The following is a 24,995-nucleotide window of genomic DNA, read 5'->3' on the forward strand; positions in this document are numbered from 1 at the left end:
GCCCTTCATTTGTCAATTTTCAAATTTCCGTTACTTAAAGTGACGGTAAATTGCCTCGGTTGATTTAAGGCCAGTCTGAGAAAATTTCGTTTTTTTTTTCGTGTTATTTTTGTTTAAACGCGTGTGACGTGTTTTCACCTCGCGGGATTGATCGCATTAAGAGTTAGACGTTAAGTATACCGTTATCAAAGGCAGACATTGTTTTTATAGAAACAGCCGATAATAGATAAAAATATACATCTATCAAATCTATACATTCATATTTAACAAAAAATTGTACTTTATTTTTATTAAATATAAATGATTATATTTACCTATTTAAAGTGTAAGTTCTTATTGAACTTGAGGTTCCAAAATATTACATCCTTCATGAGAATACTGCTCAGAAATGCCTTTATTGGTTCAACCAGATTTTTCTTAAGGAAAAAATTGGACAATTTACTAGATCTTTCTTCGATACGAATGTGAAGAAACTGGCACTAAAAATCCTCATACTTTTTTTGAATGATGGATTTCTTTTAGGCCTTCTAAAATTTTAGCTTTCGTATAAAAACACTTATAGAGTTTAGCTATGTTCATAGGTTCGAATTTAAATGTTCCAAACCTATTCAACTTAGTACACTTTTTTTGTTTGTTGCAAAATTCGAAATTTGCATGGTAGAAATAGGAAAAACGTAGTAAAATACCCCCTTAAAGTCTTTTGACTTTTTAAGGGTATTTGTCACTCGTCTATACAAAAAGGCTAAAGGTCGACCCTGGTGTTTATTTTTCCTGATAATTTTATTTTTTCACTTTTAATTACCCCAAGCAAAAGCTAGATCTTAACATTTGACTCCAAAAAATCAGGAGATAATAACTTACTTGAGTTTAGGAAATAAAAACTTATAGATAAACATAAGGTAGTAAAATATTTTCTTTCTAAAACAAAATACACTTAAAGATTGTCTTTTAAATTGCATTAAAATTAGGTTAACAGGCCCTGCCATCAGTCTGATCCACTATTTGCTTTACATAACCTTGGATATATCAGCCTTTGTCAACTTCCAAAAGTTTTCCAAAGTATTTTCTAAAAATTATTAATAGAGAAGCTGGATGAAAGAATGAAATTTAGCAAAACCCTATCGTGAGACTTAACACAATTATTTAAAGTGATCAATTATTAGTAAAAAAAAAAAAGACTAATTAGTATTTTTAATATTATCATTTCTTACCTTTGCGATGAAACAATCTGCTTAACACTATGATCTCATTCCCATATATTGCATTTTGAAGAGTGCTTGATATTTATTTTTCATTGTCCTATGAGAAACAAGGATTAAAAAATTGTCAATATTAATACAGCACCTTGTATTTTATACACATTATAATGTAGTTATCATATAATGAAAAAAAAAAAGTTTAATGGAATTCAAGGAAGAAATTTAAAAAATTTCTCTCTTATATTAGTATAGGTTTTATTTAGACCCACCACCAATTAAAATTTCAAGGTTGACTAAAGACAAATAGTTAATGAAAAACATTTGGATTTTGCAACTTTTCCTTGTACTTTCAAAGCTTGTCTTGTTTTTTATCATTATTATATTTGCTGAAAAATGAAAATTTCACAAAACTTGTAGTAGTAATTGAAAAATTAACAACTTAAATGTATGTATGAATGCATGAATGTATGTTAGGGTGTTTCAAAAAAAAGTTATGTCTGAAAAAAAAAAGAGCCCTAGCTAATCCTCTGCCCAGACCATGATTTAGTACTTAGGATTTTTTTTTTTTTATATTTGAAAATCCTAAGGGTCCCTCCAGGGGGTAAAAGGGGCAATTTTTTTAGCGTTTTGTACCATTTTTAAAACAGTTTGGAGGAAGTCTTAACATTAAAATTTTTAATTTTTTTTTTTATATTTCTGTTTGTAAAGACCTATTTCATCTAAATAATTAATAAAAAAATATTTAATCTAAATAAAAAAATATTTCATCTAAATAAAAAAATATTTCATCTAAATAAAAAAATATTTAATTTAAATAAAACGGACTCTATTCTCCAAAAAAAAAAAAAGCTTCTAAAAACTGTTTTAAAAAATCCTAAATTTTGGGTTTTTTTGATTTTATAAAACCCATAAATATTAAACAATATTTTTTTGAAATTCATATTAGTAGGTTTATTTTCGATTAAATTTTCAATGCAGTATTATATTAAATTCACTTGTATTCAGCTACAGAGTTTATTCTAGGAAATAATAAAAAGAGAGGGCCTGGGAATGAATAATAAGGAAATGATTAAATATTTTTTGTAATGAAATATTCAAAACCAAATGGTTTTTTCCGAAAACTAAAAAAAAAAATAATTTATGAAACTACAAAAAACTTCAAATCCAATGTAAAATTTGTTTTAAATTGAAATACAGTAATCTTAGTTAATTTATGATCATCTTTATTACAGCTATCTATTAAAAACAAAGTAATTTTCCACTCTTTTAACAGTTTCTCAACTTTATTCCTTTAAAAAATAATATTTGCTTGTATATGGTTTATGGATAAAACTGATTTAGAGTTCAATGATAAAACTTACCTTAGCTTTTGTATTGTAAGCACCTTAAATCCACCACATATCCAAGGACCCATTAGTTTAGATAATATGCAGCAGTCAAACTGATCAACTGGGCAGTTAGGTATAAAAGAGGAACTTTTGTTAGTACAACCTACTAAGCACTTAAGTTTTGCTTCACATCTTAATTTTCGTAGAAAGAGATAATATTGAATTACCTCTTTAGCAGTTGCAAATTTATTTGCTGGAAGTTTTATGATATATTTTTTAACTAAAAATATTTCAACCAATCTATTACTTCTAACTTTTTTTTTCGGTGGCATTTTAACAATTTTTTTATTTTTAATCTAAAAACAAAGTTTTATATAACATATATTTAAATAAAACATTATTTACTGAAAAGATTTAAAATTTTATTTAAAAAAATATATAAATAAGTACACCGTAAAAATATTTGTTTTTGTTATATATTTATGGATTTTTGGGTTTTTTAAAACAGTTTTTAGAATTTTATTTTATTTTTTTGAGAATAGAGCCCGTTTTATTTAGATTAACTAGGTCTTTACAAACAGAAATATGAAAAAAACATTTGAAAATTTTAATGTTAAGACTTCCTCCAAACTCTTTACAAAACGCTAAAAAAATTGCCCCTTTTACCCCCTGGAGGTACTCTTAGGATTTTCAAAAATAAAAAAAAAAAAATCCTTAGTACTAAATCGTGGTCTGGGCAGATGATAAGCTAGGGCTCTTTTTTTTTTTTAAGACATTACTTTTTTTTGAAACACCCTAATGTATGTATGTATTTATGTATGCATGCATGCATGCATGCATGTATGTATGTATGTATGTATGTATGTATGTATGTATGTATGTATGTATGTATGTATGTATGTATGTATGTATGTATGTATGTATGTATGTATGAATGTATGTATGTATGTATGTATGTATGTATGTATGTATGTATGTATGTATGTATGTATGTATGTATGTATGTATGTATGTATGTATGTATGTATGTATGGATGCATGCATGCATGCATGCATGCATGCATGCATGTATGTATGTACTTCCAACATACACCAGATATATTACACAGAAAATGAATCATAAAAATTAGAACAGATTAAGTGAAACATTAAATTTTTTTTCAAGTAAAAACCAAAAACCAAAAGATAAACATAGCCACAAGACAACTGGTTTAACATATTTTCATGCAAAACTTTCAAACTAGAAAATGATTTTTGCTTTGCTTGAAACAGCTGTAAAATATTTAAAAATCTAAAATTTCATGCCAAATAAAATGTAAATTTGATCACATGGTTTCACCCGACAAAATAAATCTTAATTGTTCTTATCGACTTTATTGCTCAAAGTGCCGTTAACGATGATTGCTTCTTTTAGTAGTGTTAGGGACGACGCCGGAAGGTTATAAAAAACGTCGGATTTTCTAATCGTACCACAAATCACTAATTGTACAAGTGGATAATAACAATTATCGAAGTGTACTAGACTGAACATTACTGGGAAAGATGTGCATAGTGATCATTTTGTTTATTTTTAAAGATATTCTCCTTTTTCAGAAAAGACAAAATCCGTCATAACCCATAGAGTCGTAAAAAATTAATATTTTAATTTTTAACAGCTTTTGCCTGGTAACGTTCATTTTAGTGAATTGTTTGCCAAAAAAAGTTTATGCTCAAAAGAAATGTTTAGTGGTGCAACCGAACACTCATAAAAGCGAGACATGCCTTAAATCACCCAAGTGGGAGGTTCTGCTTTTTTTGACGTGGCGCTCTTTCTTCTGGAGTGACGGTTCTTTTTTTTTTTTTTTTACTCAATTCTAGACCCTACATGTCGAAAATGGCATCTAAGGAAGAAACCCAATCAGAATGGAAGTTCTGTCCAGAGGAATATGGCTTACAACCCTCGTTTCGACTGACTGATTTTACAAAGTTAAAGGGGTGAGGATGCAAGTTACCTCAACAGGTACATTAGAAATGTTTACACAGTTGTATATATATAGTTCATTGTTATACGACTGTCAAATTTAACATAATAATAGAATATACAATTTTTTATTAGAACTAAATTAAAACTTGTTCATATTCTTTATTTTAGGAATTGCTCAAACTGTTAGAGGTACTAAAGCATGAAAATACTTCTGTTGATGATGATTCGTATGGTTTTCTTGGAATTGGTTTAGATTCTTGTATAACCCCAACACGTCATAATGATATTAAAATTGTGCAAACAACAGATTTCTTTTACCCACTTGTTGATGACCCTTACATGCAAGGGAAAATTGCGTGTGCTAATGTCCTCAGTGATTTATATGCCACAGGTAAATTCAATTTTTAAAAATTATTTGCTGTTCAATTCTTTTTTCGTGAGATTTTATTTTTATGGTCTTGGTAACAAGTATTTTGTACAATTCAACATTCTCTATTGTTTGCAAGGTTTATATAAAAAGGTTAAAATTTTTTTGTACAGTAATTTTTTATAAAAATACTCTAGCAGTATTAATCTTGTGAGAAAAGAAAAAATTACCTGTTAAAGAGTCAGTTTATTTTTCTTTCCATTCGAATAGAATACAGAAATACATGAATTTATGAATTTCTCATTCAGGCTATTTGACTAATACTTTAAATGATTTTCTTCTAGTAGTACAACTAACAGAAGAAAATCGTTTGAAGTAGTAATCTCGATTTTATAAACTTACCATTGCAAGTGTTTTTTTCTTATCTAGAATAACAAGCACCATTTAATAATTTGAACTGCAAAATAAGTGGGCAGCTAATTTACTTGCAACATTGTTTCTAAAAATAATTTGAAATTATTTTTATTTTAATTTACAGGAATTTCAAATTGTGATAACATGTTAATGTTGCTGGGTGTAAGTACTGACCTTTCACATGTGGAACGTGAGGTTGTTACTAAGCTTGTCATTCAAGGTTTCAAAGATCTTGCAAGTGAAGCTGGTACAAAAATCAATGGTGGTCAGACTGTTTTGAATCCTTGGTTTATAATTGGAGGTGTTGCAACAAGCATAGCTTCTTTAGATGAAATTATTTTGTAAGAAGTATTTATTTAAATTTATTGTTAAAAAAAGTGTTCTCTTAATTATAAATAAATACTAAAAAGAAATTAATAGTCATTAGTAGAAATTAATAGTACATTAATAGCATTATTTATATAAACAGCTGTCAGTGAGATACTAGTATGTGGCAAATTATGCAGGTCACCAGCATGTTGCAAAATCTACAATTCATCCATTTAAATATTGCAAAATTTACAATTGATCAAATTAAACACAGTTTTGCATTTTTAATTTAGAAAAGTCACAAACACAAATGTAAGTATTACTAAAAATTGTCAATGATATTTATTGCATTGATAGACCTGATGGAGCAATGGTAGGTGATCTAATTGTTCTAACAAAACCAATTGGCATTCAAATTGCTGTAAATGCACACCAATGGTTATACAAGGTTATACTTTGTTGATCTTATTACCTTAACTTGTTATACAGTTTGTTTATTGTGTAATTTTTTCTCTGTTAAAAGTGTTTTATCTTAGTTCTACTTTTAGGATCCTCAATTTTAGCTCAGGATGCTCAGTTTTAAAATAAATCAAAAAAGTTGTTTCTTCTGAAAATAGTTTTTGTCTATCTTTAAGTAATTTGAAGTATTCTTGTTATGTTAGCCAGAAAGATGGGTAAAAGTAGAGCATGTTACTTCTAATGAGGAGGTTGAGGAGGCCTATCAAAAAGCAATGTTTAATATGGCCCGACTCAATAAAAATGCTGCAATTTTAATGCACAAGTATTGTGCACATGCAGCCACTGATATCACTGGCTTTGGCATCTTAGGTCATGCAAAGAATTTAGCAAAGAGTCAGAAAGCAAATGTAGATTTCTTGATCCATACTTTACCAATCATTAAAAATATGGTGAAGATTTTTTCAGCCTCTGGTATTAACTTTAAACTAACTGACGGTTACTCAGCTGAAACATCAGGTATGAATTGACTTGTGTTCTAATTTATAATTTGAAATTTTTGGTACTAGTTTATGTTAGAAATTTTTTGAGTAAAATGGTTCACATTGACAAATTTCTTTTTGAGAAGAAATTAGTTATTTAAAAATTAATTGATTTTAGGTGGTTTGTTTGTTTGTTTACCAAAAGAAAATGCGCATGCGTATTGTGAAGAGTTAAAAGCATTAGATGGGTATGACTCATGGATTATTGGGGAAGTAGTAACAGGAAACAGAGATGCACGAATTATTGAAGATAAAAAAATCATAGAAGTATAAATGTATATTTGGACTGCGAATTACATGCGTTTGCATGTGAGTGTATATAATATTTTTGTTGATTACTTAAACTTTTATTTACGCAAGCATTTATGATGTAACAGTCTTGTTTGTTGAGCAGAGCAATGACGTGATACAAAATGCTATGAAAAAACTTTTTTTTGCTGATGACGTTACTTTTCAAAATCTTTTGATGAAGTTTAACTGATGTACGTAAAATTTTTGTATTTTTTCATCAAGTATTCGACAAGTGTTCACCTTGTTCCCTCTTTCCCTTGTTACCTTTTTTTCAGGAAAATCCGAGCAACAATATTGGTTGGTTTATGTGATTGTTTCCAGACTCTGTTTCACACAAGGCTTTATAAAAAAATATACAAAATTCTATAAGCAAAAAATAGAAGCGAGTTATTTAATATATCTAACAACAAAAATGATTTACAAAATGTATAATTTTTGTATATAATATCCCTTGCTTTTTAACGCACTTGGTCCTTGGTTCCTGCAGAAGCCTGAGTCTTGACTTTCTTCATAACTGGCGGTCCAGGATGTCTCCACTCCTTACTGTGTCTTATCAATCCTGGCTTATAATGATAGACTCACATTTCATCTCCTGTGACTATCCTTCTCAAAAAATTCTCGCCTTCATTGTTGTGCAGGGTGCGGCAGCGATTCGCGGACTAATTTTTGGTTAGGTATCGTGATGTAAAAAAAAAACTTTCGAAATTAGATTTTGTAGGTTAATGTTTAATGAACGTCTTTGATTTGAATAAAAAATATTTTAAAAGTTTTACTATGGAAGCCAAAAGAACCGAAGTTTTAAAAATTATTTTCGCGGGTTTGCCTGCAAGTGAAGTGATTCTTGGGTACAAACTGACAGTGGTTCGTCCATATTTACACTGTATCAACACAAAACTAACTGGCTTAAGTCTCAAAACTTGATCGCGTAACCACAACTCTATAATAACTATTATTACTAATGTGCAGAACAAAGTGTGACAATACTAAATATGTGCTATGGCGAAAGTGCATATAATTTTTGACTTAGCCTCGTACAAAGTTGGGACAAACGATTTGGAAATCAGTATAATTCAGAGCTTGGCAAAAGAAATGATTTGAGTAAAATTAAACTTATTGAATGTTAAGTTAAATATTACTCAAATCTAAATTACACTTATTTAATGAGGAACTTTTTTGATTTAAACATGAAAAGTAAAACCGCGTTAGTGGAGTCTATTCGCAGCTATGTAATCGTGCCCTCTCTGAGATATTTTTTATGACTTTACGCAGGGTTCTTTACATTATAGCTTAAATATTTTGTTAAATACGGGCGTTTAGTTGAGGTATAGTCTCTAGATTGTTAAAGCTTACACGTTCTTTCAAGTATCACCATCTGCTTGTTTAATTTCACAAACTGAATTCGAAACCATTTAAGAGATCTCTTGTAATTCAGTACTCAAAAATCTCTAATAACGTATACTAGCGCGCAAAAATTTAAAATTTCATCTAAAAAATTAACTCAATTTTTGCTTTCATAATCATGACCTCCTTTAGCACATATGACAGGCTTACGTAAATTTAGCATTCTAGACAGTAACTTTTCCATCGTTTCACAGTTTAAATTTTTTCCGGTATCTTCCTTTCAGAAACTTTGTGAATTTTTTCTCAAAAGGATTGATATGGTGATTGATCTGGTGATTATGAGGGATTTCTGGGTTGATTTAGTTTTTAAATAAATTTAGTTTTTAAATAATTTAGAAGCAGTTTAGATTCGTGTTTAGAGTTTGTTATCTGCTTGTTGTTGTCTCGATGGAAATTAAATCCTTGACTAATATCTCTAATACCAGATGGCATTGCGAGATGAATTAAATTACTCTGATGTGAATTTTTGCCAATCGTTGGTATCATTTTTACCAAATTATTAAACTTTTCTTCTCCAAAACCACCCCAAATCGTCACATGACCTCCACCATGTTTCACCGTAAAATTTAAGTAAATATTCACACGCTTCCAGACCTTTTTTCGAACATATTGACTATTTTCAGTACCAATTAATTCAAGGTTCGACTCATCTGAACACTCTGTTCCATTGATGTAATGTTTAGTATTGACGTTCTTTGGCTTATTGAAAATGTTTTACTATGTTCGTCTTCTTCGTTTTACTTTGTTCGGTTTCCGACAAGCTATTTAACCATTTAGACTTGCACTACGCAGTCGATTTTTAACCGTATTACTAGATACTGGAGTTCGTCTTGTTTGATTCTTTTATCATTGTTGCTGGAAGTCTTCTATTTCTTTTGCTTATGACAAAGATCGGTTGTCTTCACTTTCTGAAGTACATATCGGCCTTCCGCAAAGCTTCCTTGTAGAGTTTGTCAATACATTATTATTTTTGTTTTCATACAAAAAACATGAAAAAAAGTAAGCAAAATTAACGAAGTAACTATAAATACGAACAAAACTAATTTTAAAATAAAATTAGCATAAATATTTGGATAGATTCTGAACGTAAAATCGAAATTACCTAATTGACTAAAACCATTTAAACACCAGTGCATATCAGAACAACAAGTACAGAACGGTCGCCAGGATTGACATTCTTAGTAATTCTAAAAAGCCGCTTGAATGACACTGAAAAAGATATCTAGATGATATATATCATTGGCTTCGACTTCGGATTTAGGACAATATAATATTTTTATTTCGTGATTTGACCAAAGGCCGTCCACGCAACCTCGACTTCGAAGTCCAAAAATACCCGAATTTTACCAAAACGAAGCGAAGAACTTCGCCTACCTTCGTCAGACCACCGTTCAATTAAGATTATAACCGTTATTATAATAATAATTACCTTTAATTTAACGCTTCTACCATAATGTTTTAATTGCCATCACCCAATCTCAGTTAACACTTCGCAGGTTATTAGATAACTTCGTAAATCTACTGTTTAACTAAACTTTATGACTAAGATGTTTTTAATCTAATGAAAAAAAATCATTTTTTAAAACATAAAATGACAAAAAAAGGTTCATAGTCCACAGCCCATCTGCGCGCCGGCATCTACGGGGACATCAAGAAGCGGTGCTTCTGCGAGGAAGGGGTCTTTTCATCATTCACCTGAATCAAAACGATTAGCTATTAGAAGAAATACTTTCATTATATGAAATGAAATCGAAGTTGACGAAGTTGAATGAAGTTTGATACTTCCTGGTAGGTCTTGCAACTTCACCCTCAGGCAAAGTCCTTTTTTTATCACTTGGTGTTGACACTATACCAGACTGCTGACCAGAGCCGCCTCCGATGCCCTGAACTGATCCAGAAGTCTGACACTACTTGGACGTTAACATTGATGTTAAACTAGGCTGAGACATCTGGACAGGTAAGTCGAACTTTCAAAACTACAAGAGTGACTTGACCAAAAATAAAATACTTTTGAGATTTGACAAATTGTAGCACGACCGTTTAGCAACACTGCTCGATAGCAACTAAGCGAAGATTCTGATCGGTTCCCAGAATGCAACTCCTTTTACTTGGTTATTTCAATATAGAAAACAAAAGTAATTACAAAAATAAATGTGAAAATAAATTTTGAAAACTGTGTTTTATCTTGTAAATTGACAAAAAAAAGGTAACAATCTTTAAAAACAGCATTTCTAACAAGGTTAAAGGTGTTCTGTCGAAGTTATTCGATGTTCGACGCCGAATTCGGTGACCGAAGTTGGTTATATAAAAATTTTTCAACTTCGCTTCCACTTCGACGAAGTTAACGGTGATTTCCCAAGTCTGAACAAATTAAAAATCCTTCGAACCTTATAAACTTCGTTTCTTTTAGTATCGATTTTTCATATCGTCGAATTTTTTCTCCAACTTTGGTAACAAACTCACGCCGATTACAAATAAAAAAAAATTTTATTCACTTTTTTTCATTTCACTCTATATCACAAACTCTCACTAATTCGGATAATGCGTAACATTCTAAAATTGAAATATTCATAATGGAGTTTACCATCAAACTGCAATCTTATTCTTTATATGTGTAGATAATTATAAATATGTACATATGGGTATAAACATCCATGTTTAAATAGGCTAGTAATCAATGGTGCATTTTTCTCAAAGTATGCTTGTATTAGTTTTTTAAACAAAATAAACAATTCTAAACGGCATATTAAGAGGGTTTTCATTATCGTTATAGTACATCAAATATATATATATATATATATATATATATATATATATATATATATATATATATATATATATATATATATATATATATATATATATATATATATATATATATATTAAATAACTTTTTAAAAGGTATATAATAAATGGCACCGAACTATCAAGATCCTGAGTGCACAGTGTTTGTATCTAATATAGAAAGTCGTGTCACAGAAGAACTGCTGTGGGAACTGTTTTTACAAGTATGCACCATTTTTCATTCCTAAACATTAGTTATATAAATTTTTACCAAAATCCAATCAAATTTTTTTTCTAAAATAACAAAACTTGTTTCTTAGTTTTAAGTTTATTAAAAAACCTTTGTCTATAACTTCTATTTGCACTCAAAATTAAGGTGACCAACTTTTTTCAATGAAAAGGAGGACAAATAAATTGAAAAAGAAATTATTTTAAATAAAATATACATTTTATTGATTGCAGCAATAATACACTTTAAAATGGTATATGCACAATAGACATATCTATTACATTTTAAATTGTAATTAAACTTACACTTTATGAGGAAGGATAGAACTTACAAAAGAAGGACTGCCCATAAAGGAGGATGATAGGTTATATTACACAAGATTTAAGAGATGTTTTTTAGAAGACACAAAAAGACTATCTTGTAATTTAAAAAAAAAAAATTTTATCCTCTTTACTTTTTAGTCTGAAAAGAGATCAAATAACAACTGATTTGGTTGAATTCTACTAGCTACTATAAGATACTTGATAGCTTTGTTTAATACTTGGCTTTAAAGTAACTAAATTAGAATAATTAAATGTTTTATAGTATAAAAATAATGTCAGTGTGATAAAAAAAGATAACATTATAAAGTTAAAAACAAGACAAAACAAAAAAACATTGGGAAAGCATAGTTGATTTGAAATTTATAATAAAAGGCTCTTAAATTAAATAAACTATTAAATAATCCAAATTTGTTTTCTGTATTTTAATCATGTTTCTTCTATATGCAACTATTATATACAGCTATTTTATATGATTTAATTGCAAGTTATCTTTTACATGAGAAAATGTTTGTTCCACTGAAGTCTTAAAAGTAAAGTAAGTGGATTTATCTGGGACTTTCATTGTAGATTTCATACATAACCAGTCTTACTTTACAAGTTATACTGTCATTTTGCACAAAAGTCTGTTAAGTAATACTGATTTTAGTTTAAAAAAGATTTTTTTTTTTGTAGTTTTCTGTATTTGTTAAGTAATAGTGTTTTATCTTTACAAGTTATTTTCTGTTTTTTTAAGAAATGATTGAAGCTTTGGCTAAGCTCATGGAAATTACCCAAAGCACCTAAAAAGGATTGTTAAGCATAGATTTAATGATGTAATGATTATTAATATATTGTATTACAATTTTAAGCACTTTGGTAGAAATTATATTTTCAGCTTTGCAAAACTTTTCTAAATGAATATTAAAGTATGTACAACAATAAAAATCACTTCTTTACTACAATATTTTTAGCCCTTTTTCTATCATAAAACATTTCAACACTGCTCCATAAAGAAGATCACCATTTTCTAAAGTATATGCTACTAACTATTTTTTTTGTTAAATTTTTCTGCCAACATTAATCCATTCATAAATTACTTGTAAAATTTTATGTCTTTTGGATCTTAGACTTGACAGGATGGATGCCTGCAGAATTTATGATTTCCAAAGTATTTAAGTTTAAATAATTAAAATGCAAAAGTTATCACATGTTATGAAACCTACAAAATCAGGTCACTACCTATAAAATCTACATACAAACCTACAAAATCAAATCGCTAAAGAACTTAAAGAAATTTAGCACTTTTTAAGGCTGTTTAAAACTACTATTTGTTGAAAAGATTTCTATTGTTGTCAAACTAAAGTTTAACAGTTATTGTATTGTAATTATATTTTATCATGATATAAATAATCTTCTTAAGATCTACAGGTAAAGGGATCTCAAAATGTTAAGTGTTTTTAAGGATTTAGCTAAGCCCCAAATATTTGAGCATATACTTTGTTTTTACTTATGAGAGTTGAAAAAATACTCCTGCTAGATTGCCAAAAAAGTTTAGTAGTTTTTAATACAATTTTCATATGCCTTTAGATAAATATTTAGAACATGCTTTTTTCGTTAGGGACCTCAGAATGTCAGGTTTAATAATAGGTAGTAATGTTGCCAATATTACTTAGTTAATCATGAATTTCTGCATATATTATTTATTTTCAATGCTGAATATATTTTTAAATGTTTCGTTCACTTATCTTTTATACTTTTTGCATTCCACTACACAATGCTAGGTTAAGGGACCTCAAAACGCTTGGTTAATGAAAGCTAATTAACATATTAAAAAAAAGTTGTTTGCATTCAGTTTCTTCTCGACATTATGAAATGAATATTCTGCTTATAATTTCGTCACAAAACCTGATTCGAAACACACTTTAGTGTGTTTTCTTTGTTTGCTTTTGAAAAAATAAATTAATTAAACTAAAGTGCGTTTACTAAAGTAAAGTGCAAGTACAAAAGTGTGTTTTGATATTCCTTTCAGTAAAGAATAAATAAGAAATGGGAAAGTCCTTTAGAATTAAACCAACATGCAAATCAAGATGCAATGTTCTAAGAGATGTCATAATGATGAAAAGTAAGCAGTTAGAGGAAGCAGTTGAGTGGTGCCAAATCAACAATAAACGTGGTTGGGCCGCAATCAATTCAGGAAAATTTCCACTAATTAAAGATCTTAGAACAATTAATAAACGAATTGATGGTGTCATTGTAACTGGAAACGAGAAGGAATATTGTTGAATTTTTACAAAAGATGAAGAAGAGTTGTTAGTCTCTTATATAAGAAACAAGAATAGGTAATGTCTACACATAATTGAGAAATGAAACATTTTTTTTATAAACTGTAATAAAATCCTGGTTTTTTAATATTGTTTGTTAAGAAAACTAAACTTATACTATTAAGTTTTCTTGTATTATTATTTCAATAATATATTTAGGTGCCTCTAAGGTTTGAACAAGTCGGAGTTGACAAGGATAATGTTGAATGTTTTGGAAGTAAGAAAGCAAGCCTGTAGAAACCTTCGTGGACATCAGATCACTAAGCTATCACCCAATGCTCAACGAGCACTTCAAACAAAGAAGCTTAGCAAGTCTTTTTGGAAGCGTTGGGATGCAAAATACCAAAAGTACATAACCAAAAAGAGACAAGGAACTGTATCCATAAATCGTGCCCTTAATTGCACAAAAGTAATGGCATGTAAACACCTCAGCGAATTAGCTGAAGAACTTATAGAATGTAATATCTTCATTGATGCAAATCAATTAGAAACAGGTGTATGGCAGGGATATATAGATACCACTAGAATTTACAATCATGATGAAACTCCCCAGTTTGTAAACTATGGAGTTGATGGTACTCCACATGGTTTAGTGTATGCTGGAAGAGGGGAAAGTTGTCAAAAGATGATAAGAGAAAATAGAGAATGCGTAACTATACATCCTTTTGTTTTCTTTGGAGGAGATATAGCAATGTGCCAAATCATATTCAAGGGAAAAGGGATTAGTGCCCACATGGCTCCAAAAGAAGCAGTTGTATGTATTCCAAATCTTTTAATCTCCACAAATGAGAGTGGAAGTCAGGATCACAGTACACTTCTAAGTGCATATCAAATGTTTGACCAATTTTTAGAAAAAAGCAATATAAAACGGCCTGTTGTTGTGCTATCAGATGGTCACTCTTCAAGATTTGACAGTGATGTATTAACATTCCTAAGAAGCAAAAATATTAGACTTTTCATCACTCCACCTGATACAACTGGCGTTACCCAGCTCCTTGATCAAATCAATCAGAAATTGCACTCTGAGTACAGAAGTACTAAATCTGTACTTTATTCTCCGTTTATGACAATCAACAGAGAAAGTTTTATGAATATACTTGCAGAGTTATGGCCAGCGTGGGCATCAAAACAAACAATCATAAATGCAGGTAAAAAAGTTGGCATTTCAAGCGGAGGACTTAGTGTTAAGTGGATGCAGGAAGATAAGTTTTTACGAGCTGAGCTGTGTATTCATGAAAATACCGAAAAAGATCATATATCAACAGCAGTAACAGTTTCATCTCCAAAAGATGTTCGCTGTGGCTCAGCAAGATATTGGAAACATAAATACAAAAGTTCCATGGAAGCTTTTCAAACAATATCTGATAAATCAATATCACTGGAAGAAATACCTAACTTGTTGCCTGTAACCAAAGTAACACCTAAATTGAAAAAAGAAAATGTTAGAGTTACCCAGGTTCACGGCTCAATGGAGGGGAAAAAAATATTGGAAACGGTTTCTTTAATCAAGGAAGACAAAGCCAAAAAGGAGAAAGCAAATAAAGAAAGGAAATCCAAGCTACAACAACAAATTGAGGCATTCTATAAATGTAAGGAAGAGTGTACATGTGGAAAGAATGTTTGCGCAGCAAATAAACTTCGAGAATGCTCGTGTTGCCATAATGTTTTGAAATCTACATGTAGTAAAGCATCATGCCGAGGTAAAACAGGCTTAAAACCGAATATGATCAAACCCTTTTGTGAAATAGGACCCAAAAAATGCCTTCACTTTGAGTTTGATGAAGATAACATTGAAAACTTCATTCCTATAACTGATTTTATCTAGAATACAACCTAGCGTTATCTATTCGCCTCTTTGTGAATTAAAGTTTACCTGGATCTTATTTTTATATTTTTTGTTCATTACATTTTTTTTAAGTTGATTAATGTTATAAAAAAAAAAAATGATAAAAAGTAATAACTTAAGTTTGTTATATAGTTTTTGATTTGGTACCTCAAAACGTTAGGTGCAACACCTCAAAATGCTAGGTATTTAAAAAAGCGAATTTAAGAAAATTGGACTTATTCTGCGCACGCATCTTTTTAGCACTGTTTTTTGGAGTCTTAAGGCAACATTTCTGATAAGGTTCTGCAAACTTATTTTCAGAAGGGATTGAAATATTTAACATTATTTTAAAAAAATAACTATATTGCTTTTAGATTATTTTTAACGTTTTCGTAATTTAGATTATTTTTGTAAGGATTTTATGTAATATTTTTTTGTTTATGACTTAACATTATTTTCTTTAATCAGATTATTCAACGCTTTTAGAAATTAATTAAAAAAATTGAGTTCTATGTTGGTTTAATTCAAACCTAACATTCTGAGGTCCCACTGCATTCTGAGGTCCTTTTACCTGTATGGTCTCAGGTCATGAAACAAAATGCATAAAAGGATGAATTTTTTTTTTTTAACGAAGAATTATGAATTTTTTAAAATTTTACTTTAGATTTTTTACATTTCATATTGTACTTTTGGAAGTTTGCACTTTCATATTTGAGACTTATCTTGATTCAATGGGTTAACTATTGACTAATACCTTCTAAAGACATTTTCTCTGTTCACTACTTTTAAACAAATTCACAGAAAAATTACTTTTAAAAAATCTAGAGAACTTTCTTGAAGAAATGTTTTAAAATATTGTAAATAATTGTCTTATATGTAGCATTAAAATTATACAAACCACTGCATGTTATGTAGATTTTTTAGTTTTATAATATTTAGGCTGGACCACTAAAAAGTGTTCATATTCCGATGGATCGTTCCAATGGTAAACAGCGCACATTTGCTTTTGTTACTTATAGTGATGTTAGTGCAGTGGCTTTTTCCTGTGAGCTATTCAATTCCTTGAAGTTATTTAACCGTCCTATTTTTTGTAAACCAAATAAGGACAGTAAAACTCCAATCAAATCACATAATACTGATCACTCTCCTATAGTAACCCCAGATAGACCCGGTCAGCCTCCGCTAAATGAATCTTTAAGCAACTCATGGATGGGGGATGATAGATCACCCCAGTCTGGAAGAAGAGACTACTATTTAGGTCGGGAAAGACATATCGATTATCAAAGAAATAATTGTGATTACAGAAATAGTCCTCCAGAAATGCGCAGCAATAGCAATGGTAGCAGGTATGATAGAGAAAATGATTTATTGTTTTATGACCATGAAGATAACAGAAGAATGGAAGATCATCATCGATCAGATATGTTATCAAGATCATATGACGAAAGTTTGTCATATAGACTTGATCCATATGAAAGACATGATAGAAGGGGATTAAGTAATCAACACAGTCCTATATTTTATCAATCAGTAAATAATTCTTTAGACCAATTAAGAAGAGCAAGCAGTTTTGGTAATACACCTCTAAGATATGGTCCTCAGAGAGATGATCTGATTCCACGACATCGATCTAGTAGGCGGCAAAATACACAACCTTACTAAATAGATCATCATGATGAACTAACTTAACATCAAACGGGGTTAAAATCAGAGATATTAAGCCATACACTTGGTATTTTGTTTGTATTTGTATTTAAAAATGGGGACGTAACTCTTTTCAAAAAGTTTAACTTTCATTTTATTTATTTATTTTTTTCTTTTGCGAATATTAGAAATTTTTTTAAATTAAAAATTATTACGTACAACTCATTCTTATAAGTTAACATATTTCTATATTAATATATTATCAACGAAAAAAAGTTCGTTTCTAAAAGCATTTAATGCAATTTCTTTCTTCCATATACTTAAAGGTATCCAGAAGTAATAATCGAACGAATTAAATGAACAAAGGAGTGAGATATTAAAAACTGTTATTTAAAATTTCAAAGTACGTTATTTTAGTCAAAGTATCTTTTTTCAGTCAGGTTAGGCTTGATTTTGCTAACAAGCCAAAAATCATAAGGTGCCAAGTCCGCCAAGTACGGTGGATGGTCGATAACTGCGATGCTCTCGTTGTTTAGGCAACGTTAGGTTTTGCGTTGTTATGCAAGGTTTTCATGTTTTTGGTGCCTAACGTTGTCTTCCGGTGGTACTAAAAATAGGCTTGAGGCAATCTTCGATGTATGTATGATCACTCATGGTTTTTCCCAGGCAATAGATCAGAAGGGGGCCTGTTGATTTAAACATGACGGTAACAATTTATTTAGGCTTAAATCGGCTTTAACGGACGTTCTCAGGGATTCTCCGACAGCCACAGATGATAAATTTGATTACTTGCAGCCAACTTGTCTCTATCACCTTTGATGAATTTGGTCGAATTTTACTGATAAAAGACTGCACGATTTGCTTTTTGACCTGTCTTAAGCTGATGGGATTACACAGCGTGATGCAATTTTGAAGATAAAGGTAATTGTAAATTATTCTTTCGGTAGTATTGTAGACGACGATGGTATTGGGCTTCAAGTTAATGTAAAAAAATATGAAGATCATCGTCGATGAATTGCCGTACGGTTTCGATGTTCTGTGGCGTTGTGGTTGTAATTGGTGCTATAGGATGGTCTTGGGCTTCGAGGTCCTTCATGCCGTATTTTATAAGAAGTAATGATGAGCTAAACATACCACCCACAGCTTTCACAGTCTTAGCTACGGTGAAAGAAAATGAAATGAATTTAGTAAGTTTTGATTTATCGTAGTTTTATTATTGATTTATTTTATTGAGTTTGATAACATTTTAAAGTACAAGGTGGCCCAAGAGTCGCTGCACCATTTAAAATTTAAATATTTTTCTACAGTTAATTCTTTTTAAAAATTTAATTTTAAATTAATAAACCATTATCTTTGGAAATTAACTATGGAGAAATTCACGGCCTAGTAACGTGTTAAATTAATCGAATTCTTTATAAAAAAAACGTGCTGGGAGGCCACGTTCGGGAAGGTCACAGGACAACATTCAGCGTGTACTCTAAAGCATTGAATAAGATCTAAAAACCAGTAATTAGTTTCTTGTTCGTATTAATCGGAAACATTCAACGATATGACAGTTCGTCAACCGGTAAAATAATACAAGTATTATGCAATAGCTTATTTAATTCCTTTCCTCAAATTGGAATTACTATAAAGAAGCTTAATTAAAATGAAATAAGATTCAGCATTCCCTTTGCGCGGGTTTTGATTAAATTTTAAAAATATATTAGCAATTAAAAAAAAGTTTTCGTTGTATTTTAATCGATTTATTGTCAAATTTTGGTAACTGACGAATATTTACGTTTACGAATCATAAATAACGATTAAAATAAAAGTAACAAAAAATCCTACAAATCTTAAATCTGGTCTGTAGCAAATTTTTTACTCAGTCCAAATTTGTTTTAAATTTCAAATTCAACAAATATTTTACAATTGTACTGGTGTCATCAACATGTCAATATTGGCGATGGTTTGGTAAGATCAACAAAGATGACCAGGTCAAGACCAAGTGCAAAGTATGTGAGTATGAGGGTAAGCAAACCACTCATGGAAAGGCAAAGGGCACTACTTCAAGCATCAGATACCACTTTCAGCTGAAGCACCCTAGTGAATGAAAATAAATCTAAGCAGAAGAAAGACCGTGGTAAGAAGAGGAAGCATTCTGGAACCACAAACAACCTGTTCATTCAGTTGATTAGTTTATAAGAAACATGGCAATAATGGAATGGTTGGCGAATGAGTATCTGTCCTTCAACCTTGTCAACACATTTGCTTTTTCTAAATAAATGGGGGTTACGTCCCCTAAATACAACGCGAGGCATTCTTCTACCTATGCCAAGTAAGTTTAATAGTAGTATTAACAATCGTTATTTATGTAAAGTTTAAACCAAAACAATCCAATTATTGACAATAAGGAAACGTATTCTTTGTCAATAACGAAAAATAATGGTCAATATGTGTCACTGACGAAAAAATACCGATCAGGATTCGGCACTGAAGACACTGGCTAACAATTCTTTTAGTTTCAAGTCCCTCAAAACAATTTTTCTATTCTATTTTAGAGACAAGCTGCTTTGCTTTACTAAGGCATGAAAGGTTTCGTTGGTGAATATTTGGATGCGGAACTACCCTAAGTTAGGTGGCCTTAAAATTAAATTGTTCGACATCGTGGTCTTATGACGCCTATCAAGCACTACATCAATCATAAATTAAAGGAAAGAAGCTGGATCTTTGGTGTAAGTTCCTCTCAATGCGTCATACTGGTAGAAATATAGCAGAATATCTCGATGAACTGATCGAGGATAACGTAGCCTTGATCTCTGTTTTGCGATAAGTTGCTGTAGTTGACTAGCCATACAACATGAAGGCTTAACTCCCCCTATCCATACATGTGGAATCACTTAAAGAAAGTTCAATCACAAATTTAAACATAAACCGCTGCAACACCTGTAAGAAGGTTGATATTTTGAATTCTGGTATTGAGCTTGGGAAAAAAGTGATTTGGTTACATCAACCTCCTCTTGCACAGTCTTTAGTAATTTACAATAAATATTGTAATGAATTAATTGATGATTCTCGCAATTTTTAATGGAAACTTTAAGCTACTTTTTTGATTTACGTCACTTTTGAGGAAAATAATTGAAGCTACGAATTAATTGAATTGTGAATTTACTTTTAATCATTTCATATTGCTTATCATGTGAGTTGTTACATGTTAAAAGTTTATTTTGTAATTTGTAAATTTTACAACGCAACACGCAACGGTAAAATGAGAAATCACAGAATAAATTATAGATGACAAAGAGACAAATTGTAGAAAAAAATAATAATAATAAAAAAGAAATGCAAAATCCGAGTTAACTTAAATATGCAGAAGACAAGAAGATAAATAAATTTATACTGATATCCATTGATTTATTTATCAAATGCCGAAAAAGATTTTGTCAGGAGGTTGATTTATAATTTTATCATCTCCTGGTTGAAAAAAATCGTTCAATTCAATGGCATTCAGTTCTTCCAGTCGTTCGAAGTCAATCGCGTTGTCACTAGCATAATCAAACGTTTCTGTAAATACTTTTTTACCACTTTGTTTTGGTAAAAATGTTCCTTCTAGTCCTTTTTTAATATCGTAACCTTCACTATTTTTAATCGATAGAGGTTTTCCAATACTTGCAAACTCATCTAAACATAAATGAGGTTTTAGAAATCAGACAGAGAGTCTAGAGCAAATGTTAGGCATGCCAAAAGTTAAGATTAATGAAGATTTCATAAACTTTAAAGAAACATAACCACCTCCTCGATTTAGATCAAAAAGAAGAAATATTAAAAGATTCTTTATAATCATTGTTTTTAGTGAAGAATATTAGTACATAAAATAGTTTAAAAGCAAGTTTTTATCTTTATTAAACTAAGTGACGTAAAATTGATTTTTTTAGATTGGTACATGATATATATATATATATATATATATATATATATATATATATATATATATATATATATATATATATATATATATATATATATATATATATATATATATATTGTGAGGGCGGCGGATTTTTTTTTAATTTTTATATTATATTATTTTATTGATGTGATGATATAAAATGTGACTGCGGTGGTTGGTTCTATGTAAGTGTAATGGTAGCGCAAATATAGAGAGTGATAGAATGTGAGGTAGGACTATCAGTGTGTAACGCAGATGTGGTAAAAGCGCGATAGGAGCATCAGACTTTTTTAAATAAAAATTGTTTACTCAAATAAAGCAATAATAAAAATATTATAATGATAATGTTGCCTTACTTAAAATGAAAGCAAAAGTAAAAATACTTACGACTGATATTTCTTCTCTTACTTATTTTTCTTAATCAATATTCTCAATTATTTCTCATCAATATATATATTCTCTTAATATTAACTCATACAAATAACAATACATTAATACTTATAATAACGCAAATTGAAAACTACTCAAATACATTTCCTTACCAAATCCTTCTCATATGTTCCTCTTTAAATTGTCCATAAACTCTTTTCATTAAATTTTCTTTAAAATCTTCAAAAATCCTTTTCTCATAAATCCTCTTTTAAAATTTCTTAAAACTCTTTTAAATTCTTTTCTCATAAATCCTCTTTTAAAATCTCTTAAAATTCTTTTAAATCCTTTTCTCATAAATCCTCTTAAAATCTCTTAAAACTTTTCTTTCTCTTAAAATCCTTTTTAAAACTCTCTTTAAAACATTTCATCAAAATTTTCCGAAAACATCTCTCTAAAGAGAGGTCTCAAGAAAATCTACTAAAAAAATCTCTCCCAAAAGAAAACATAAAAATCTCAAAAAAATCTCCATAAAATCTCCAAAAGATTTTCTCAACCGCTCCTTTTCTATCTGTCCGCAGGTGTTATTTTGAATCATCGTCCAGACAATAGATTTCTTTTTTTTTCTTCAAGTTCGTTCAGTACTTTATTTTCAACTGCTGAGTCATGGTATTCTTTAAAACAAGTTTTACTGGTTTTCTTTTTATTAGTCTTTATATCAGAGTGGCTACAGAACTTTCTAGAACTTTACCAATTAAAATCATATCATTGTGTTACAATTCGTGTTTGCGAAACAGTTTTAATCATTTATGGTGTGACTTATTCATTTTTCATGTTATTAGACATGTGTGTCCACCTGGTGTTTTTTGGTTGACTTACTCTTTTCCTCGTTCGAATGTAGCGTGTTTGAGTCGGTTAAAACTTAAAGACAATGTTTACAATTTTCCTCATCTTCCCTCCTCACAATATATATATATATATATATATATATAAATTTTTAAAATAATTTTTAAAAGATTTAAATAGTTTTGACTTTTAAAAGATTTAATTAACTTACACTTTTAATTTTCAATGACCAGAGCACGTTTCTTTTGGTCCTGGGTATATAATTGATTATAATGAGGGCCCCTTAAAATAACTTCCCGGGGCCCGAAATTTCTCTCGGCTGCTATGTATATATATACATGTGCTGCTTAAGCATTCATTTCTTTATTTACTAATAATTAATTTAAATAGAAGTTATTTTGAAGAAAATTGAAATTGACTTTTTATAAAAAGGTAAACAAACAATTGAAGGCTCCAGGGGGAAAAGGATGAGATTCCAAATTTGCCTGAAAAAATTGTGCTAGTGCCATTTTTTCTAGTAGCATTATTTGTCGCCTTTTAGAATATCGTATTGCGAAAGGGAAAAAACAATGGCAATTCTACGAAAAATGCGTTTTAAAATTGCCCATTCTATCCCTTTACAGCGTGGCGTCATACATTGTCTCTCTTTAATTTTTTTACTGTAAGTTATTGCTTAAATTAGTATTTATTGAACGTTATTATATATCATTATAAATTTTATTGATTAAAAGAAATTTAAGAATGATAAATACACGTTATTACTGTTTAAAATGCATTAGTGGACTTTATTCTGCAAAGTCTACAGTATGCAAAAAAAATAATCGTACACTTGAAAAAAAATCATAATTTTAAAGATTGCATCAAAAAAATGAGCTTTCTGTTAAAATACCTGAAACTTTTTTTTAGATATCTTATCAAGTATTGTTTAAAGAATTTATTTTTGTATTGGTGAATTAATTGCTTTTCATACCTATTGAATTTTACGCAATTGATCTAATAATGCATAAAATTGACTGCAAAAAAAATAATCGTACAGTTAAAAAATGATGTCATACTAATCAAATTTCATGAAAATTAGTATCGAGTGGGGCCTCCTTTGGCCTTGATGATCTCAGCTAGACTATTTGGCATTGAGTTGACCAAACTTTGAGTCTCTATTGTTGTTATATTATCCCATGCGCTCATTATAGCTTCTTTCAAGTCGTCTTTGCGTTTAAATGCTCAGCCACCAATTTTTCTGTCCAAAATATACCACAAATTTTCTACAGGATTCAAGTCTGGACTTTTAGATGGCCATTCCAAAACATTAATGTTGTTTGTTTCAAAGTATACCTTCGTTTTCTTAGCGGTATGTTTTGGATCGTTATCCTGCTGTAATATAAAATCGTTTCCCATTCTCAATTTTTTAGTAGATGGTCGCAAGTTGGGTTTGAGAATTTCACAATACATTGAAGCATCCATTTTTTCATCAATAAATGTCAATATCCCCACTCCTTTCCAACTCATACTACCCCAAACCATCACATTTCCTCTTCCATGCTTTACACTACCTCGCAAACAACTTAATTTACAAGCTTCTTCTTTTTTTCGCCACACTTTCTGAACTCTATCCAATGAGACGAGGTTGTATTTTGACTTATCTGACCACAAAATTTTTTTCCAATATGATATCGGTATTTTTTCGTACTTCTTTGCAAATTCTAATCGACGTTTCATTTGTTTTGCAGTTAAAAAAGGTTTTTTTCGAACAACTCTACCTCCATATCCTTGTTCTCTAATACGATTTCTAATTGTTCGAGGGGTTACTGTGGTATAGTGATCTTCTTGAACTTTTAAAGCTAATCTAACTGCCGAAACAAATCTATTTTTTGTCACATTAATGATGATATTGCAATCAATTGCACTGGTGGTCTTGCGTTTTTGTCCTCTCCCAGCCACACTAGCAACGGTTCCAATCAGATTATGCTTCTTAACAATTGAGGACACTGTCGTAAAAGGAATTCCTGTTTCTTTTGGATCTAACGGAAGGATTTTCCTTGATTTTTCAACTCAACTACAAGGCTTCGTTGATGGAAAGACAAACGTTGTTTTCTTGACACCATTTTGCTGAAACGCTATATTTTACTTCTAGAACGAAAGTGTATTTAAAAAATTACTATTTTCAATTTTACAAACTTCAGTTTGATCGTTCAATTTGCTCGATTTATGCTAAAATAACGACCTATTTTGACAGCGTACGATTATTTTTTTTGCAGTCAATTTTATGCATTATTAGATCAACTGCGTAAAATTCAACAGGTATGAAAAGCAATTAATTCACCAATACACAAACAAATTCTTTAAACAATACTTGATAAGATATCTAAAAAAAAGTTTCAGGTATTTTAATGGAAAACTCATTTTTTTGATGCAATCTTTAAAATTATGATTTTTTTTTTCAAATGTACGATTATTTTTTTCGCATACTGTATATCTCG

The 24,995-nt window shown here is 30.0% G+C and overlaps 4 protein-coding genes, 1 long non-coding RNA gene and 1 pseudogene across 8 annotated transcripts; 3 read left to right on the forward strand and 3 right to left on the reverse strand.

Moving 5' to 3' along the window:
- Positions 1-895: 895 nt before the first annotated feature.
- LOC149882136 (uncharacterized) lies at positions 896-2,405 on the reverse strand. 2 transcript variants are annotated; one of them, XR_016445117.1, is made up of 3 exons: positions 1,469-2,405; positions 1,212-1,299; positions 896-1,066 (listed from the first exon to the last, which is right to left on the reverse strand). It is a non-coding gene; the product is annotated as an uncharacterized LOC149882136 (long non-coding RNA). The 2 variants fall into 2 exon arrangements; XR_016445116.1 differs by lacking the exon at positions 1,469-2,405 and having other exon boundaries at positions 1,212-1,457.
- An 11-nt stretch (positions 2,406-2,416) lies between these two features.
- On the reverse strand, positions 2,417-3,141 carry LOC149882137 (uncharacterized). The gene is made up of 3 exons (XM_090065895.1): positions 2,561-3,141; positions 2,462-2,488; positions 2,417-2,420 (listed from the first exon to the last, which is right to left on the reverse strand). Exons 1-3 carry the CDS (start codon positions 2,857-2,859, stop codon positions 2,417-2,419), a joined length of 330 nt encoding a protein of 109 aa, XP_089922021.1. The 5' UTR covers positions 2,860-3,141.
- Positions 3,142-3,699: 558 nt separating this feature from the next.
- On the forward strand, positions 3,700-7,070 carry LOC145191091 (selenide, water dikinase 3-like; annotated as a pseudogene). The gene is made up of 6 exons (XR_016445074.1): positions 3,700-4,526; positions 4,659-4,881; positions 5,396-5,612; positions 5,938-6,028; positions 6,243-6,555; positions 6,697-7,070. The product of XR_016445074.1 is annotated as a selenide, water dikinase 3-like (transcript).
- Positions 7,071-11,166: 4,096 nt separating this feature from the next.
- Positions 11,167-17,532, forward strand: LOC145191092 (uncharacterized). The gene is made up of 2 exons (XM_090066990.1): positions 11,167-11,278; positions 16,671-17,532. Exons 1-2 carry the CDS (start codon positions 11,183-11,185, stop codon positions 17,391-17,393), a joined length of 819 nt encoding a protein of 272 aa, XP_089923116.1. The 5' UTR covers positions 11,167-11,182; the 3' UTR covers positions 17,394-17,532.
- On the forward strand, positions 11,289-16,659 carry LOC149882138 (uncharacterized). The gene has a single exon (XM_090066989.1). The coding sequence runs from the start codon at positions 14,106-14,108 to the stop codon at positions 15,729-15,731; it is 1,626 nt and encodes a 541-aa protein (XP_089923115.1). The 5' UTR covers positions 11,289-14,105; the 3' UTR covers positions 15,732-16,659.
- Positions 17,533-17,660: 128 nt separating the features above from the next.
- Positions 17,661-23,307, reverse strand: LOC149882139 (uncharacterized). Of its 2 annotated transcripts, none has more exons than XR_016445061.1 (2): positions 21,846-23,307; positions 17,661-21,035 (listed from the first exon to the last, which is right to left on the reverse strand). XR_016445061.1 is itself a non-coding variant. In XM_090066991.1 (2 exons), exons 1-2 carry the CDS (start codon positions 21,196-21,198, stop codon positions 20,776-20,778), a joined length of 312 nt encoding a protein of 103 aa, XP_089923117.1. In that variant the 5' UTR covers positions 21,199-21,278; the 3' UTR covers positions 17,661-20,775. The 2 variants fall into 2 exon arrangements, 1 of the variants encoding a protein (XP_089923117.1); XM_090066991.1 differs by lacking the exon at positions 21,846-23,307 and adding an exon at positions 21,147-21,278.
- Between the last annotated feature and the right edge of the window lie 1,688 nt (positions 23,308-24,995).

Source organism: Hydra viridissima, unplaced genomic scaffold (assembly GCF_058129835.1).
Source record: "Hydra viridissima isolate aposymbiotic clone 2 unplaced genomic scaffold, HvirCarnegie_v1 scaffold_11, whole genome shotgun sequence".
NCBI classification, from domain to species: domain Eukaryota; kingdom Metazoa; phylum Cnidaria; class Hydrozoa; order Anthoathecata; family Hydridae; genus Hydra; species Hydra viridissima.